Here is a 21,115-nt window from a genome sequence, read left to right on the forward strand (position 1 = left end):
TTTTGTTTCGACTATTTTATCGTCTTCTTTTTATATGTTTTTTATAAATAAAAAACAAAACATGAACAAACATATTATAGATGCCTGTCTGATATTTGTTGTTGATGTGAGTTACAATGGTTTATTCACAAGTCCCTCTTTTGATTTCTAATCCATGATAGGTCATTGACTTGTTTTCATCATTGGTTTGGTTGTTGAAAAAGTATTCTGTTGACTTTTCTTTGAAAATTAAAACAAAAAACAAAAACAACTGAACTTAAAAGGAAAAATAAAAACAAAAATTCGAAGCCGATAATTCCGAGTTTTGATAATTTTGGTCTTGCGTTGACATCACCAATCCAGGAGGTCCCTTGCTGCATCTTCTTTCCTCCTATATCTGTTTTCTGAGTTGCTCTGTCTTCGTTTTGGAACAGAATTACTTGGTTTTGTCTTGGCCCTTGCCGGAGTCCTTGGCTGAGAGGACAGCAGTCAAATTTTGGGAGATGATATTAATTTTTTCTTTTAAATCATCTCTCTATTTTTGTTTACATGTTAACATTTGAGTGTAATCCTCATAGCGCGGGATCCTGTACTGATGTTTGGATGAAACTTTTAGATGATCTCAAACTAAGTACATTGATTGAATGCTCTTGGAATCTCCATCTGTTCCCTATTTGAACCAATTCCCCTTTGTCTTACTTTTTCTTGGGTTCTTTAATTGAAATTCTGGAGTTTTTTTTTACTATCCCATTTTTCACCTTCTTACTGGCACTGATATGACCTAAATGTGTTGCACGCATCGTAAAGCCCTTAAAAACATAAATCACCAAATTTATTTTTGATTGAATGTTTAACCAGCTCTTATGCTGTTTTTTTTTTTAAATTAAAAAAAATTATTTTGCACAAATCAAAAACTTTTTACAGGATGGTTGTTATACTATATAATCGTTGTCAGGTTGTGAGCATGAATGTCTTTAGTTTTCATAATTTAGATACCTTTGTCGTAATGTTTTGATGATTTGTGGAATATCCCCACTTTTGCTTGATTATTTTGTTGACTGAAAAATTGATGATGAAAATTAAGACAACTCGACTTTCTTCTTTTGCTTTGTACTTTTCATTCCATTTCTCCTTAGCCATAATAATATTTATCTTTGTTTTGGTTTTTTTTCTTTGTTGTTCTTACGTTCTTCTTTGTCGCCTTTGTCTTCGTTTTCTCTCTCTCTCCATATTTGAAGTTATCTCATTTTTATCAACTTCATATTATTATTTCATCTATTTCAGTACAATGCAGAATACTCCAGTGATGTCTAATATGATGTGTGTGTGTGTGTGTGTGTGTGTGTGTGTGTGTGAATGCGTTTTTTTTTCATCTTGTTTTAGTTTATGGGAGGGATTTTCCCATCAATTTCTCATTGGCATCATTGTGTGATTTTTAAAAAAAATGGTAATTTTGTAAACCACAAACATATGAAGGATCCCATTCGTAAGTTTTCATTTGTTTCTATTCTTTATTCATTGTCAAATTATTCACGTATTTCAATTTGCTATAGTCTATATCAGTAACTGTAAAGCGCTTTGAGTGGACTTTGCTCTTTATAAAATCTCATTTTTTTTTTTTTTAATAGTGGGCAAAATAACAACTCATGACATAGAATGAATGTGTATTGTTTGTTTTAAAAAAACTGAAAATGGTTTTATTAATGTAAAGAAATGTCTTGTTGAAAGGTGAAGTTGAAATATGAAAGACGTTGAATCTCAGTCTCAGTGGATCTGATATTGTTTTATCAACTGATAAATTTCATCCCCCCCCCCCCACACACACACACACACACACACCACCCACCCCCCTTATAACAGCAGACAACTGGGTGAGTTCTTTTGACCTCCCGTGGTGGGCAGGGAAGTGTTTCTGATGCTGTGTCTTCTAGTTGTAGGTCTCTATTGATTACCTTTTCCTGTTTGCTTTCTGTCTTGGAATGAGATTACCTGCTATTGCCCTGACTGGAGTCCTTGGCTGAGAGGGAGAGAAGGGAAACAGTAATAATACACATTTATACAGTGCTCATTCTCGTGTAAGACACAAGCTCTGGGCACTTTACAATATAAATTATCAATTTTGAGTGAAAAAAAAAGTGAATTTTCTTTTTTTTAATGTGTAGTTATAGTTTTGGGAGATGCTATTTTTCTCCTTGTTAATCATCTCTTTGATAAGTAGCTACTGATGCTTTGTTTTGAATACAATGATATTGTATTCCTCTTGATGAGATCCTGGATGAGGCTTTAAGGTGATCTCAAACTCACTACATTGACAGTGTGCTCTTGGAATCTAATCTACATCTTCCCCCACATTTGAATCCGTCTCCTTTGTCTTACTTTTTCTCGTGTACCTTTAATTGTAACTCTAGAATTTATTGACTATCCCATTTTCTTCTCCTTTTTATTGACGTTTAAATGTTATAAATGTATCGCAAGCACCGTAAAACTCTTAGAAACAAATAAATAAACAAACTAACAGCAGACAGTCCTTCTATATTCACAAATATGTCTGCCACTGTTTCATACACACTTTTTCAGATCTTTATATTCTTACACCAGTGCCTGCTCCCTAATTTGTCACTACAGGAAAATGAACATTATGTAGTTTCCTGAAATACAAAACACACAACCCCCCCCCCCCCCCCCCCCACACACACACACACTCACAACCTTTCATGTTTCTGATCCTTAACTTTAAATTGTTGGCAGTGATTTCACAGGGTGTTATTTTTGTTCATTTGCTTAGGAAGTCTTTTAAGAGATTGAAGATTTTCAGTCTCTCAGCATTACCATGACATCTTTTGAAGATTTTATCCGCCATCATCATCATTATTATTATTATTGTTAGGATTATTATTATTATTATTATTATTATTATTATTATTATTATTATTGTTAGGATTATTATTATTATTATTATTATTATTATTATTATTATTATTATTATTGTTAGGGTTATTATTATTATTATTATTATTATTATTTTATTATTCTTCTTCTTCTTCTTATTATTATTATTATCATTATTATTATTATTAATCATTATAATATTAAGGGGTTATTTTTTAAATTTTCTTTTATGAAAATCTTAATAATATCTATAAATTTTTTTTTTTACTATAAATACTGTGCACACTCTTTCGAGCCGAACAGACCCAAATGTACATTTCATACAGACCTGAATTGAATTCTGAATTGAAAATCTCTATGTCATGAGTTGATACACATTTTATTTCTTCCCTACTTCTGGGTGGGGATCCTGACCTCCCATAGTGGGCAGGGAGGTACATGCTGTGTCTTCTATCCCCCCATACCCGTTTTCCAATTGTTTCCTGTCACTGTCTTGGAATGAGATTACTTAGTTTTGTCCTGATCCTTGCCGGAGTTCCTTGGCTGGGAGGGAAACAGTCGAATGTATAGTTATAGTTTTGGGAGATGATGTTTTTTTCCTTGTAAATCATCTCTCTGTTATGCATTATATTATGTTTAGTTTACATATTATATTATATGATTGGTAAACATTTGAGTGTATTCCTCTTAGTTGGGACTTGTGCTTGCGTCTGGATTAGAGTTTTAGGTGATCTTAAACTAAGTACTTTGACGGTGTGCTCTTGGAATCTACATATGTTCCCTATTTGAACCAATTCCCCTTTGTCTTACCTTTTCTTTTGTGCTTTAATTGGAATTCTAGAACTTTTTACTATCCCATTTTCTTCCTTTTTACTGGCGCTGATATAACCTTAATGTGTTGCAAGCGCCGTAAAACCCTTAAAAACATAAAACATCTTCCCTAATTGGGACGTTACATTAAAAAAATTATTATTATTATTATTTTTGCAAATGAAAGAAGTTTTATACGTAATTGTTTGCATGCGGCAGATTGGCGTCATGTCTTTCTTTTGTTTTATATATTTATATATACGTATATTATTATATAGTGATCTGAGTATAATTTGTAATCAATTGCCTCTCATTGGTTTTGTATTGTGTCAAGGTGAGATCGTATAGTCTTCGTTATCACATGGCGATAGATTAGCGTCCTATCCTGAAAGAGGTGAGGTGGGAGGGGGTGGGTTAGTAGCAAGCAAATGCTATTTTCCGTTTCACGCTATAAATAGTATGCGCTTGGCTAAGACTAAGAAGCTCACAACATTGCCATCCGGAAGTATAACGGAACAACACACAAAAATATGTGTAACCTTGAACGTTTATAATTTATAGTCTGGTTAATGCAGTTTAGTGAGAATTACTCATAAACGCGGATGGCAAAAAAAAAAAAACAATAACAAAGACCTGAGTGACGTCAAATGCATACTATCCATTAGAAATCCGTCCGGATAACCTCCGGTTTCATGGGATCGATGACTCTAAAGGACGAGCTAGCTTTTTAAAAATTGAATTCTTCTTCTTCTTCTTCCTTTGATTGCCCACAATCAATTGGTTGATTATTATGGCAAATATGAAACTGCTTTCTAATCTCTCTGTATTCCTTGTTTATAATCGTTAGTCTAAAATCAATTTCCAGGGACATTCAGGGGTCGTCAACGTTGGTCAGTGGTGGTTTGTGTAAGGTCTAAGTATTTGCATAGCAACTCGCCACAAAAGCATTTATATTCAAAAAGAATTTATAGTCAAATTTATGAGACCTGTGTTAAGCTGATGTTTTTAGAATCTTAACCAGTATCAACTTCGTGAAGTCCCAGGTTTGATTTGTTTGTTTGTTTGTTGCTTTAGGTCTCTTCCAACACAATTGAGGTTATATGAGAGACCGCTGAAACAAAAAAACAAGCAATCTAACAAAAATAGTACAAATGTCAATCAAAAGCATAACCTAAAGATATCATAAGCTAAATTATAAATAACCAAGAACAAACAGGCAGAGGATTTACGGGAAAAAAAATATCCCCTGTCAAAAATACAATCACAAACCAAAGAAGCAGGATAGGCTAGTAAAGAGAAGAAGAAACGACATCACTATCGGATCGTACACCCATGCCAACATCATAGGTATATGATTCAAGGGTGATGCTCCCATCCAACCACCCGCTCCCAGGTTTGAGAGTTTTTGCTAAGATGAGGGTTATTTATAATCGATCGATATTTGAAGGACTAGTTTTCTGGCCAAATTTTTAAATACGTGTTTTTCAGCAGTACGGCAGTTAACTGGTTCATAACGTGTGTTACTTATTGTGGCAATTTGTTCGGTGCTCGAGTCCTGCATAAATAATCATGTGAAATTGAATGTAAGCTTCAATTCAATTACAAAAAAACAAAACAAAACCAGATCAAATTAACGTTTCGGGTTTCCCTTTTATCAACAAAACAGGATGAATGAAACACTACAGATGAATCCCGTTCATCTGTAGTGTTTCATTCATCCTGTTTTGTTGATAAAAGGGAAACCCGAAACGTTTATTTGATCTGGTTTTTTTTTTGTAATTAAATTGAAGCTTATATTCAATTTCACATGATTATTTATTGCTTCGAGCAGCAACGTTTATAGAGTCCTGCATAATACATACCAGTGGGAGGCAGTAGGTTACATTAATATAATATGTTTAAAAAATAATAATTATTGCAACGATTTCCTGTGTCAATTAGGATCTGCCTTAACAGTACTACACATAATACCTTAATACATCTTTTTAACCAGGTGACCAGAACAAACAGTCGCTCCGAGAAAATTTGAATAAAATCCAAATCCAAACAAATCAACGCAGTAACATCACATTTTACAGAAGTTAAAAGAAGTTTATCGGATTCACATTCACTCACTCACTATCCAGCGTCGTCCTCAGTGACGTTGGCTTCCCGCACTCTTGATGACAAAAGTCCGTCCATTCTCTTCGTCTGTTGACGGTATCGAATTCCCTGTGTCAGAATTTGAAGCAGATCCATTGGTTACAACCATGACGTAACTATAGTACGTTATTCGGCCATGGTTGCAACAGTTACAGGTCATGCTCCAGATGCCTCCCAGTTCTATCCAGACACGTTTTGACTCGTTGGACAAAATTGGGCAATTACGCCTTGACAGCGTTCATTGGAAAATTCTATTGTTGCTGTCGTGATGGCATTCTTTAACTCTTAAAACCTTTTCAGAGTTTCTCCCACTCACGTTGTCTTTTAAATGTTTGGATTTTAATCAACTTTTCTCGGAGCTGGGCAGGGAGGTACTTGCGGTACCCCTATATATGTTTTCCAATTGCATTCTGTCTTTGTCTTGGAATGAAATTACTTAGTCTTGGCCTGACCCTGGCCAGGGGTTCTTGGCAGGAAAGGAAAGTCGAATGTATTGTTAAAGTTTTGGGAGATGATATTTTTTTTCTTGTAAATCATCTCTGTTATGTATTGTTATTTTTTTTTTATCTGTAAACATTTGAGTGTATTCTTCCAAGTGGGATCTTGTGCTGGTGTCTGGGTGCGACTTTTAGGTGATCTCAAAGTACACTGGTCGTGTGTTCTTGGAATCTACATTTGTTCTCTATTCGAACCAATTCCCCTTTGGCTTACCTTTTCCTCAACTCATTTAATTATACATAGACATAGAATGTTTTTACTATCCAATTTTCTTCCTTTTTTTTTTACTGGCCATGGTGTGTTGCAAGCGACGTAAAACCCTTAAAAACAAAACATTTCTCGGAGCTCCTTTTTTTTTTCTCTGGTCACCTGGTATATTATAGTAACATTGATAGTTTGACAAAGAATCGATATTTAGATAGGTACAAGATATTGATATTTATGTCATGATGTATTTCGATGTTTATGAATGTAATCAATTTATGAACAACTCTCCGGCGGTATCACAACTATTTTAGTTTTAATATTATGTATATTATATGGCCCTTGGCTTCCTCTCATTTTCTGGGCTGTAGATAACAGGACCTCCACTATTACTGTCCTCTGCTGGAATAATAAAATAGTTTGGCCCAGATTTTGTTTTATTTATGAGTTTCCTTTTATTTATTTATTATTTAGTCATTTCTTAGTCTAAGGGTTCCCAGCTAGAATAAGAGCTGGCAGGAGATCACTTGCTGTGTCTGGGTGGGGTTCCTGACCTCCCATAGTGGGCAGGGAGGCACTTACTGTGTCTTCTATCCCCCTATATCTGTTTTCCAACATGCTTTCTGTCTTTGTCTTGGGATGAGATTACTTGGTTTTATCCTGGCCCTTGCCAAATATATAGTTAAAATTTTGGGAGATGATACTTTTGTCTTGGAAATCATCTCTCTGTTATGCATTGTATTATTTTTTTTACATGATATATATGATTTGTAAAACACTCGAGTATATTCCCCTAGTCTGGATGACTTTTAGGTGATCTCAAACTAACTACTTTGATAGTGTGCTCCTGGAGTCAACATCTGTTCTCTATTTGAACCTTTGTCTTACCTTTTCTTGGGTGCTTTAATTGTCGGTCTAGAACTTTTTACTATCCCATTTTCTTCCTTTTTACTGGCGCTGATAAGTTGCAAGCGCCGTAAAACCATTAAAAACAAAAACTTGCTGTGTCTTCTACCCCCCTATATCAGCTCTCTGAGTTGCTTTCTATCTTTGTCTTGGAATTGGATTACTTGGGCAAAACCAGTTAATCCCACTCCAAGTCAAAGACAAAAAGCAAGTTGGAAAACATATAGGGGGATAGAACGGTGTAGGTCCCATTTGCCAGAAGAGATAGAAAGGGTGTAGATTCCATTTGCCAGAAGAGATAGAAAGGGTGTAGATTCCATTTGCCAGAAGAGATAGAAAGGGTGTAGATTCCATTTGCCAGGAGAGATAGAAAGGGTGTAGTATGTAGATTCCATTTGCCAGAGGGAACCAACGTCCTCCTCCCCCAATGGGAAATTCCATCAGCGGATCAGATGGGGTGGGGGGTGTGCTGGATTTTGTTTGTTTTAAGTGCTTTAAGGTGATAGCGACACTTGATGTAATTTCATCGCCAGTAAAAAGGAACATGATAGGAGAAGGAGAAAAGTCGTAGCTTTGAAGTTAACTATACCAAAGAAAAAGTAAGACAAGGGGGATTGGCACAAATAAGGAAACAAGAGTCCACGATCAATCCACCAATGTGTTTATTTTGGTAGTACCTTAAAAAGTCCCACCCAGACACAAGCCAAGGATCCCGTTATGACAGTCTCGAGTCTCAGTGCATAAGACAGGGATGGTTAACAAGGAAAAAAGAATATCATCTCCCAAAACGATAATACATTTGACTGTTTCTCTCCCAACCAATGACTCCGGCCAGGTTCAGGACAGAACTAAGTGGTCTCATTCCAAGACAAAGAGAAAGCAATTGGAAAACAGATACAGGGGGGTAGAAGTAGAAGAGACAGCAAGTACCTGAAAACTGATATAGGGGGGTGACAGACAGCAAAAAGTGATTTCTCAGCTCACCATTGGAAGTCTTCTAGAAGGGAGGAGGGGGTAATGATTATGTATCGTAAAATGTGATAACTTTGGCCACTTTCTTGTACAAGACTAGTGCACCCAAGACCTTTTTATTTTTCAAACTCTAAATAATTTTTATCAATATTTTCACTCATTATACGATTTTGAAAAATAAAAAAAGTTTTTGGCGCACTCACCTTTTTAAAAAGTGTCTCAAGTAACCCCATATTACGGTAGTACTCTGGATACTCGCAACACCTTGGGATCAGTTGAGTTTCCTGTCCACTATTGCAACATTTTACACAAATTTATATGGTAAACTCAAACCAGTTGTTGTAAACATTGTTCTGAGTCCATCACAGACTGAGCAATTTGATTGGATAAAAAATATATGGCAGCCCTGTATAGATTTTGACGATTAAAAGCAGCTTTGAGACAAGCCGACATCTTAAGATTGGATTCACTTTCACATTTTGTTCTCAGCATTAGTAAGAGTCCAAGAGATTAGCCGTGATGAGAGACAATGAGGTCTCATCAAACCCATTGGTCACAATGCACAGTTGTCAATTACAAAACAAAGGATATCATCGCTCAAGTCTCTCCTCACAATTGTCATCGTCTACCTGTTGTCAAAACCATGCCCAACCCACTCGCCTCATATCTAATGGTCACAGATGACTGCACAAACCCGAACTGCAAAGCCCTGCCCTCTTTTGTCTCTAACAGAGTGGTGACACACTACTGTAGCATTAAACCCTGTCCAATCTCTGATTCTTCGACGTGTCATGATGAAATCTAATCTTGAGATTTTGATTGATTCCTTGAATTTGCTTCCTTTTGAGGTCGAAAATGTGTTGCGATAATGTGTTGCGATTAACTGAAGTTTGTTGCAATTAACCAGAGACTTTTATATAGAATTAATTCCGTTTCTTGGGAAATATTGCGATTAACCGAAAGTTGCAATTAACCAAGTTGCGATTATTTGGAGTGGACTGCAGTACAATTCAATACTGAAAACAGTCAATCAAAGTCTTGAGTTACGAACTGAAGCATAATAGATGATGTGTTTATTTGCAGTAATAATATAGTAATAGTAGTAGTAGTAGTAAATTATTCAAAATGCGATGAATAATAATATTTTCAACAACGTGCCTAACGCAAGACGTAAAATTCACAGGCAGAGAAGATAACAGCAACAACAATAAAACAAAGAAAACGACAAGAACAACAACTACAACATCATCATCCACCAAGGGGTTAACCCTCTTCATCCCCCAAACGCCCCATAAATGTCAATGTTTTTATCTGAAGGATGTCAATGTTTTCATCTGAAGATGTCAATGTAATGTAACAAACCTTGGCAAGCAGCAATAATAGTAAATAACTTTAGTCTTAAATAAATGTCCAATACAATCAAAACGCACAAACACACAAACACACCAATACATCCACCCATCGAGACGTTCTTTTGAAACACACTTGCTATGCCTTGGAGGCAAATTACTAACTGGATAATACAGACTGACAAACTCCAAGTGACGCACACATTCATTCACGGCAAGCGTCCATAGAGACTGTGCAGCCATATTCATTCATTCATTCTTGCTTTGGAAATGAAAGAACAGATGAAAAGGAGATATTTATCTCCGCAGGACTAGACTTTAAAAAAATTAAAAGTGCCAACCAACAAAGTCTGAGATAAAAAGGACTATGTGATTCCAACAGAGAACAGAAGTCGATCCTAATAATAGACCATAAGTCCAGGGGTGCTGAATCCCGCCAACATGGGTACCTATGCATTCAAATTGTTTTAGGCAGATCCAAAAGGTTCCATTTCACGAAATCTTAGCGAAATATAAAATACAAATCCTCTTAAAAACTATTTTCCAAAACACAAAAATTGTCATATTAAACAATCCTAACCCCTGATTATAAATAAACACAATTAAAAAAATCGGGAAGATTAAATAACAACCTTCCCCCCCCCCCCCTCCAAAACCGATAAACAAAACAAAACAAAATGATAACATTTTGCGTAGAAAAGTAAGGCCACTAATTCATTATAAATTGTACATTGACGATTCTCTTTTTCTCTCGCACACCCACACACACCTACATATGTACATACATGATACACACACACACACACCTACATATGTGACCCTCCGCCTCGAAACGGTATTAAGTCGGATTTTTCAATTTTGGGTTTTTGGTACCCAATCATAGCTTATTTTATGCTTTAAAGTTTGATACCAAATTTATACAATTCTGATTATTCATTGCCGAGATATGACCGTTTGAAGTAGGGAGAGTGTGAAAACCAAGTTTTGAGAAAATCGACTTTGAAGTGAGGCACCGTTTTCACGCACAGTCAAATCAATGGGCAAAGATAACTCCTTAGATACGGGCATCTAAAATTTGACGAGAATAGTGAAATTTAGCATGAGCTTAGATTATACATTTAATAATGAACATACACATTTTTGAAACAATCCAATTATCACTTTTGTAGTTATTCATTATTAATGCAAGATGTTCTTAAAACAAATAAAACACTGGAAAAAAAATGCCGACAATTGTTCACTTTTTCAAGAATTTTTTATATTTAAATAAAGAATCAATGAAATAAGAATTATTAATGTGAAATTTTTTGTCTTATTCAATAGAGAAAATAAGATTTCAAATACCCAAAGTTAAAGACGGGCTTATAATTTGAAAGTACAGTTTTGAAACTACGTGAAGCCGGGTGGGCAGGGAAAGAATTATCAAGAAGAGGATTAGAGAGGAAGAGATAGAATGAGAGAGTAAAATATACACACACACACACACACATGTGAGAGAAAGAGAGAGAGAGAGAGAGAGAGAGAGAGAGAGAGAGAGAGATATATAAAGAGAGAGATATAAAGAGAGAGAGAGAGAGAGAGAGAGAGAGAGAGAGAGAGAGAGAGAGAGAGAGAAGAGAGAGAGAAAGAGGGCGAGAGGGGAGGAGAAAGACTGCTTGTGCATTAAGAGGACGCGAGGGAAATAGAATAAAGATTGAAACCTGTATAAGTGTATGTGTATTTGTGTGTGTGTGTGTGTGTGTGTGTGTTTTGTATGTGTGAAAGAAACAAAAGGGAGACGGAGAGAGTGAGGTAGACATGAAGAAAGGGATGGAGGCGGAGCAAAGAATTGTAGGGATAGTTTAAAGAAAGCATTTTGTTACAAAGTAAGTCATAGTCAATCAACTGGAAACATATTGACCAATGAGATTGCAATTAAAGAAATGGGCTGGTCAAATCAATCATTGCATTGTTTCCATTTTGAGTCAGATGACAGCTTGAGGAGGAGGGGTGGGGCTTATTGTGTAGTGACTTACATGAAAACATGTTATTGAATCTCTCAAGTTTTCCTTAGCGTTCCACCACATTGTTCATTGTCTAAAAAGATCCCCCCCCCCCTTTCTTTCAGTATACAAAGAGAGCACGACAAAACGAACATCCATCTCTCTCTCTCTCTCTCTGTCTCTCTCCCCTCTTCATCTATCTATCTATCTATCTGTCTATCTATCTATCTATCTACCTATCTATTTATCCATTAATAGGTTTGTCTTTCTGTCTGTTTATCTATCCATTTCATTTTTTAGTTACACGTATATCCACCGGGAGTTCATTAATTGTTGAAGGCTCTATTTATTATTCTGCTTTTGTACTTAAAATTAAATGTTTATCCTACAACAATCTCTGTAACTGTAAGTGTAAGTGTACTGTTGTCCTATTAGGTCTTAGAATGTCCTATAATTTCATGAATAAAAAAAAAAAGAGGGACAAAAGAGGACCCTCACCTCGATCGCCAATACAGCAAGACAAAGAAGTAAAAGCACGTGGTGTGTATCAAAATGCACAAACACACACATATGTAACACACGCATGCTGACGTCATGAAGCATCGCCCGAGCATTATGGCCTACAGCCACAGCGCATGTGATGAGAGTTGACCAATCAGAATCATTCATTTGTAAGGTTGTCAGGGAAAAACCTAGACTTGTTTACAGTTTTTAAAGTTCATTATTGGTTGAACCATGACATTGTGGAAACAGTCATGCTTTCTCTGAGATAGATAAAGACACGCCCTTTGCTGTGATATCTTACACGGTATTGGTGGAGAAAAAGACTCGGTATTACTAAGCCTTGGAAAGGGTGGCTCTCTGAGAGAAAGTCAACTCTCGTTTTGAATGTGTCACTGATAGTTGCATTTTTAAACTTGAAATTTATATAACTTATCGTCAATATTTATGATGAATTATTATGTTTTCATGTAGAAAAATGATTGTAGTTTCTGAAACAACCAAAAACTGAAATTTGATAATTTTGACCATTTCCACTTTAAAACCGGTTTTCTTCGTTTTCCAAATCCCGACTTAATACCGCTTCGAGGCGGAGGGTCACATATGTACATACATGATACATACAGATGTTTACACACACACACACACACACACACACATATATACATACAAAAAAAATGCACGCACAAAGTTTGATGTAGGTTTGTTTACAATCATAACAATAACAATAATAATAGAAGAAAACAAATCAATTATTTAATACTGACATAGGATGACACGTCACCAGACATTCACTCACTAGCTCTGGTTTCACCCACGTGATAGATGCCTATTCAACTCACACAGCCCGTCCTGCCGTACTCTGGAAAACCCCGTATTTAACCTTTTGGCCAGAAAACTCGTCCTTCAAATATCGATCGATTTAAATGACCCTCGTCTTGGCAAAAACTCTCATACCTGGGACTTCGCGAAGTCACCATGCTGACATATTTAGTACATATTGTCATTGCAGCAAATTGAAATTTTGTTTGAAAGGAACCAAATAATACAACTAACTTAAACCAGCCTTACAAACTCCAAGACTCAATAGCAGTGGATAACAATAACAATAATGCCAGTATTATTCATAACAAGTTAACATCTTTGAAAAAAAATGGACAACGCATTATTACAAAATAATGAAAAATCTCACTAAATAAAAATTTAAATATTTAAAAAAATAATAATAAAAATAATAATTGTTTTCTAAGTTTATTAAAATAGTTCGACAAATAAAAAAAAAAGATATATATTCAAATCATATACAGCATTTTTACATTCATCAGTGATTTGAATCTTGAAATCACACAATAGTAGCAGGCCATAATAATAAAAAATACTCACAAGGAATTTATAATAAAACAACTTTTTATCGGTGGCTGATTTAGGTGGCCGGAACACATGCGACAAGAACATGCATACACACACACACACACACACACACACACACACACACACACACAAATAATGTACAGACTGAGGTGAAAATCATTCAATGTACTATCAACAATACATGGTAATCAAAAATTAATAATAATAATAAGTAGCACACAAGTTGTACAGTAGTAGTAGTAGTAGTAGCAGTAGTAGTAGTAGTAGTAGTAGTAGTAGTAGTAGTAGTAGTAGTAGTAGTAGTAGTAGTAGTAGCAGCAGTAGTAGTAGTAGTAGTAGTAGTAGTAGTGACAGAACGGAGTAATGGATAGTGATAGCGGCTCCACAAAAAAAAACATAACACAACTCAACGAGAACACAGTGCCTAATTAAATACGTAATTGATGACCTTCATAACACCCATCGTACGCCTTATCACGTGATATATATATATATATATATATATATATATATATATATATATATATATAATATATATATGACCTCCCTCAAAACAAAAGAATGAAAAAAACAAAAAACGTGTCAAATTATAAAAAAATAATCACAACAAAAACAAAGCAAGACAAACGTATCAAGAATTGTTGAAGCATAATAGTAAAAGCTAATTTAATTTTGGTTTGGTTAAAAAAAACATTCATACATTTAATTTTTTTCACCAATGACTTAAATTTAATCAAAATCTACACAATGCAACCATATCTTCCTATTCTTCCATTGTCGGCACTTCCAACTTCAATCAATCGACTGACTCACTCAGGCTTGAGTGTTTACAACTAAAACTAAAACAAAACAATAAACAAAACATCTTTGCTGACGAATGATAACTTGGACAAGATCAAATGAATACAGAAATCAAGGATATGAATATGAATGACATCATCTCATTGTAATTATAATAATGATAATAATAATAATATAATAGCATTTGCATATACACGAGTATTATGTGTATATTATATTACATACATTTAAAAAAAAGGATGATGGTTTGATATAACGCACCATACAACATACTTGAATACTTGTCGTAGAAATACAAATTTTTGGCTCCAGCTTTAGAGCTGCACAGGTCTCTTTGACTCAATCAATCTTGTTATAAAGGAAAGTTTAGCTTCTTATTAGAACCTATATTCAGGACTTTGGAGCATTTTTGGGCCATGCTGAGACTGAGAGCAAATTGTTTGTTTCTAAAGCAATTTAAATTGAATTTTTCTTCCTTTTTTTACCTCTTGAGAACTACGAATTTTTGAAATTTCAAGTGGACAGCTCTGTTTGTTGTTCATTTCATCGCCTAAAACCTGTTATAACTCCTGCTGGATATTAGATTATTGATAGATAGAATGAGGAAGGGGGGGGGGGGGGGGGGGGTGATTTCATTAAAATTCTGAGGCCACAAGATAATTCTTTTTTTTTTTAATCCCCACTTCTCCATTGGGATTTGATTCAGCGGCCATCAGATCCAAAGATGAGATAGATGGGGTCTTACTTCTTTGACAGGAGAAATGTCCAATATATAAGTAATAATAATATAATACCTTGAATTCAAATTAAAAAAAAATAATAATAAAAAATCAGACAAGATTGGTAAGATATTGAAAGAACATGAACAAAAACTAAACAAAATAATAATAATAATAAATTAAAAAAACAACAAAACAACACTTTGGCAGGTTTTTTGAGCGCGAAAATTAATGAATAATAATAATAATAATAATAATAATAATAATAATAATAATAATAATAATAATAATAATAATAATAATAATAAACTGACTGAAAGAACAAAGGTCGTGGATTTACATTATCGTTACACCCCGCCCCCTCCCTATTCTAACCTATTTGAAGTCACAGTGATGATCAACATTTTTATTATTATTATATCCATAAGCCCTTACGGCTTGCTGTTTTACGATTAACAACTAGGGATGACTCATCACAGACGACTCAACATGGACGGGACATGCTATTGCAATAATACTCTATAATATGAGTAATTTATTATTTATGCACGTATTAACCATTGAAAAAAAAAACAAAAACAAAACAAAAACAAACAAAAAACAAAAAAAAACAACAACAAAAAACCAAAAAAAACAAAAAAAAAAAAAAAAACAACAAAAAAAAAAACAAAAAAAAAAGGAAGACGAAAACGCCGGAGGTTTAACCTGGCATGTATGGGTCGTAACCCCGTTGAATTTCTGACGACTAATTTTATCGATTATCTCCCTTCTATCTATCTATATCCAACACGCATCGCCGTATTGAATTGAAGTTCAGTGTTATTTTAAACAACCGCCAAGGTTCCTCAGGCTGCTCTTCTTTCGAGTATGGATAATACGAGAGAGAGGGACATTAGAGTTCTTAAAGAGGAGATTGATGTAACTTTTAAGGGGAGAAGGGTTGGGGAAAGAATGGATGGCATTATGAAAAATGGAGTTGTCGCATAATTTTGTTGATTTCAGGTGAGAAAGCAAAACGATTATTATTATTATTATTATTATTATTATTATTATTATTATTATTATTATTATTATCATTATCAAAACATTATCACCATCATCACCGTCATCATCATCATCATCCATACACATAGTTAAGTCTGTACAAGCCAGCAGAGTCAATCATAGACAGAGTAGGAAAAAAAAACAAACAACAAACCCAGCAATGGTTTTTAACAATTACAATAAATACGTGACAAGGGTACTAATCGGCCATAGATTCAGTCCGTCCGTTCGTTCTGGGTTCGTCTCGCTACGAAGGCGAATTGAATTTTATTTTGGCTAAATTTGCTCTCTCTCAACTTGTGCGGTTTTTATCATTTTTTTTGAGGGCCTAACTAACTTGCGCTTTCGTCACTAACAGGACCCTCTGTTACGCACACATAGGCCGTTATAATATCGTAATTAAAATGTCAGCACGGAGAGTGGAATTAAAAACCCATCGATGTTAAATGAAATAAAATTCCCCTTAACCATCCCATTGGGGAAATTTGTCTCTAGGGTCTATCTCCAAGGGAAGGCTGAAATAACCCAGGTGTCAGCCGCAGTGCAGCGCCGTAATTTGAGCTAGGACGAGGTGACTTGCTCAAGGCCACACAGCGCAGCGGCGGATGATCGAACTCGGTACCTTTCGGGTAAGAAACAAAGACCGTGCCGCTGAGCCACGCTGCCCCATGTTGGAGAGAGAAATGAGACAAGAATATTATGGCGGTGAATGACGTGTTTTGATTAGGACACCCAGAACGACACGACACGACGCGACGGACCAAGCCAGGCCTAAGACCAACCAGTACCTACTTCAATGAAAAGTCAAACGTACACAATTCGCACCACGGGGCGTGGGCCGTAACGTCGTAAAAATCACATGATCAAGTTTTAGAATATCGATATGAATGAATTACGTCTGATTAACGTCGTAAAAATCACATGATCAAGTTTTAGAATATCGATATGAATGAATACCGTCTGATTAACGTCGTAAAAATCACATGATCAAGTTTTAGAATATCGATATGAATGAATACCGTCTGATTAACGTCGTAAAAATCACATGATCAAGTTTTAGAATATCGATATGAATGAATACCGTCTGATTAACGTCGTAAAAATCACATGATCAAGTTTTAGAATATCGATATGAATGAATACCGTCTGATTAACGTCGTAAAAATCACATGATCAAGTTTTAGAATATCGATAAAAAAAAGAAGTCAACATTCGTAAAGGAATTCAACATAATTTTTAATACGTAGCTAATCACGTGATATTTACGAGATACGGCCTACGACGCATGTTGCTGCGAAATGCATCTATTATTGTTATTATTATTATTATGATCTGAAATGATCTATGATACAACAACAGTAATGATATTATAATAATAAGTATAAGCGCTAGGTGGTTCAGGGCAGTACGTACGCACTGGCAGGCAAAAAATGACTCAATGAGTTCAAATCTCGTACCCAATAAATTCCTTATACATTATATTATATTAAAACGGAACTGGGCCACTATCTATAAAGTAAAAACAAATTATGTGAATCCAAAACATGCCAAACACCGCGTTTTCAAACGTTATCTATTTTTCTCCTTGTAGATAAAACTTCTTTCTAAGACACTGACGCTCCCCCCCCACCCTTAATTTTGGTCAGAAAATAAAAAAAAATTCCTACTACTTCACATATTGGTAGATAAGACAACCTCTCATGTCCCCATCCCGGGGCTTCTTAAAAGTTATGGGTATGAAAAAGTTTGACAAGATTGAGGTGTCATCTTAATTTATCAATACGGGGAGAACTGAATGACGTTGACGTCACTCGGCTCTTAATTAATTATTGCTGTACCGTTAGACCGCCAGTTGGGTGATCAATTCTTACTCAAGTCCTAACAGACTATGTGTATATTATAGTTTTTGTGTGTTGGTATGAGTGATCTAACGGACAAGAACAGCTCTTGCATCCAGAGATAATCATTGCAAGTGGCGTGTACTTAAGACTTAATTCAGACAGAATCTACCGTGCCATTTCGTAACGTTACTGTCTTAAACCAACCAACTGCGTCATTGGAATCGTGTGGGATTTGGGTTTAGTTACTGAGAAAAGACTTTCCACTTTTCACAATTAATTCTAAACTAAAACAAAAACTGTTTTATACGTTTATGAAAAGCCAGGGGGGCACCGAATCAATCTGTTCGAGGTGCCTTGCCTGATGCAAACAAAATCCCAACACGTTTCCAAAGAATGGACCAATCGATTTGTTTATTTATTATTTCTTAAATTTATTATAATTGAATCTACTTTCAAATACAAAAACAAAAACAAAAAAACAAACAAAAACTCGTTGTTATGCATCCCCTAAGAGTTTTCGCTGTCTGTCGTGGTGGTGGTGGTGGCGGACCCGCTGTTGGCGATGTTTGGGTTGCTGTTCCAATGCTTTTTGTGTTGCTGCCTGCCAAATCCTTCGTCGTAATTTCCCTTGGTGGTGAAGTTTTGTTTGTAGTGCGTGGTGCAGAATATCACCTCGTTATTGATGGCGAACGTTTTGGGCCTGGAGGTCGTCGAGACAGTCAGTGGGTTTGTCACAGACAGGAGGGGGTCGTTACAGACATGAGGGGGGTCGTCAAAGACATTGAAGGGGGCGTTACAGACAGATGGGGATCGTCACAGACAGGAGTGAGTTGTTATGATAGAGAGATGAAGGTTGTTAGATAGAAGGGGGGGGGGGGGGTCAGAGACATAAGGGGGCGTTACAGACAAGGAGTGATCGTCGTTGTCGGGGTGAGAGACCGGGGGATAAGGGTGATGTCAAGATAGTTGCAAGGGTTTGTTGAGGAGTTGGGAAAGGGGGAAAAGGGAATAGAGTAATAATGAATTAGTGAATGGAATTTCCAATATATATTATGATCGTTGAAGTAAAAAATGAATTTTTTAAAAATTACTGATTTAACAAGATTTCTAAACGAAAAGAAAAAACGAAACAAAACAACATAAGTAGTTAGAAAAAAAAAATCCTGACCCCGAAGCGACCAAGAAGCTTATAGAAACATTCGTGTAGGATTGTGAAGAAGGCCGATTAAAATCGGACAAATTATGTGTTTGTTACAGCACCAGACATAGCAGACCAATAGGGAATGAGATTAGCGGAAAAGTAGCGTCCCTTGATTGGACGTCACCATAGTCTGTGACGTCACCGGCGGAAACGTTATTAGAGAGAGAACGTCATGTTGGTTGTGCGCATGTGTCTCTCGTCCTCGCGGAAGCGGAAGCGAGGACGAGAGACGCATGCGCACAACCAACATGACGTTCTCTCTCTAATAACTTTTCCGCCGGTGACGTCACAGACTATGGGTGACTTCCAATCAAGGGACGCTACTCTTCCGCTAATCTCATTCCCTATAACACACGGAAAAGAAAGCAACATTAAAAAAAAATCAGATTCCTTCGAGTGGGGATTGAGGCTGAGGCCAGGTTAATGAGGAGAGAATCATTTTTTCTTCTCTCGCATGTTTCTAGTTGCTTATTCTGGCACCGTATCATAAAACAATTTAAATCCAGATTCAAAGCATTCGTGTATGGCATCATCACCAACCCTGTTGATTGCATACACACCACACCCTCCTATAATCAGAGAAGGACAGAACGGATTTGACTGATTTTGAACAGCCAAAATTGTGGTCTTACAATTGGGAAGAAAAACTGGTTCCTACCTCCTTGGAAGTGTAAAAACTCCTCTTCCGGAGGACCAAATACATACCTTGTGTAAATAATTTTCTGGTTTCAGAGTGATGGCATCTTATTTTCTAGCTGGTCGTTAATAAAGATCATCCATCCTCGCTCTTTTACGTCCAGTAATCATTAGAATCTGTCTATACATCCTTCAACTACTACCAAAATATTTCTGCCATCTTATGATTCACTATGTAACTTATTCATTATTTGTCCTCTGAAGGACTGGTTACATACACACTTCCAATGATTTTGGAACCAGAAAAGTAGAGGGTGTGAATGTCACGACTTTTCTTCCCTATTACATAACGATACAAATTCATGACGGGATAATATAACACATTATAACTATCTATAAACACAAACCACACATTGGCGCCTGTCTTTGGCTGGGAAGGAAATGAGAAACTTTGAAACACGAAACAGGAACGTTGAAAACATATAAATCAGAAACATACACTCAATTGAACCCCCCCCCCCCCTCTCTCTCTCTCTCTCTCTCTCTCCTTGACATCCAAACATACAAACACACACCCCAGTCACACAAGTCTGGCACTTGCTCGTTCCAGCAGTCCCTCTCATGGTAGTAACACAATCTCTGACTGACTGACTGACACTGTTTTTAGTAGTTTGTAAGTTTTAGTCAACCACACATTTATGGCTAAGCAAATCAAAAGCATGCACCAAACAAAATTACGACCACGTCACGACAACACGACCCCAAAGAAGACAGGGGGTCATCGAGGACTGTCGTCGATCGGTCAAGGCCGCCATGCTTCTAACAACTTATCTAAATTATATATATATATATATATATATATATATATATATATATATATATATATATATATATATATATATATATGTATATATGTATCTAATATATATATATATAATATATATATATATATATATATATATATATATATTAGATACATATATATTATATATACATATATAATGTATTTTGGGCCCGGGAGGTGGGGGGGGGGGGGGGGGGGGGATAGAAAATTATAATTGGATGGGCGGTAGGGAGAACATGTTTATAATCTCTATAACTAAGATAATATCATTTAATGTTGCCAGAACCGTACATTATTATGTGCTAAGTTATTATAACTACTCGTATTGTTATTAGGGCTTAGAGATGCATATGTTTTTATTTTACATATTTTAATATCTTGCCTGTCTTCAATGAATTTACAAAACTGACGGATCAAAAATATCAT

At 35.7% G+C, this 21,115-nt stretch overlaps 1 protein-coding gene across 24 annotated transcripts in view; it reads right to left on the bottom strand.

The window, feature by feature from the left end:
- Positions 1 to 9,443: 9,443 nt before the first annotated feature.
- The window catches only part of LOC144978668 (uncharacterized), a 187,977-nt gene continuing 176,305 nt past the window's right edge, over positions 9,444 to 21,115 (bottom strand). For 20 of the 24 annotated variants that reach the window (XM_078925026.1, XM_078925025.1, XM_078925022.1 and 17 more), the window contains one exon: positions 16,433 to 18,708. In XM_078925026.1, coding sequence (XP_078781152.1) covers positions 18,685 to 18,708 — 24 coding nt within the window. In that variant the 3' untranslated portion in view covers positions 16,433 to 18,684. Of the gene's footprint in view, positions 10,397 to 16,432; positions 18,709 to 21,115 lie in introns of those variants that run through there. The other 4 variants (XR_013646568.1, XR_013646565.1, XR_013646567.1 and 1 more) reach the window with 1 other exon arrangement.

This window comes from Berghia stephanieae, chromosome 8, assembly GCF_034508935.2.
Source record: "Berghia stephanieae isolate SIO BIC M18660-M18661 chromosome 8, UCSD_Bste_1.3, whole genome shotgun sequence".
Classification (NCBI taxonomy): Eukaryota; Metazoa; Mollusca; class Gastropoda; order Nudibranchia; family Aeolidiidae; genus Berghia; species Berghia stephanieae.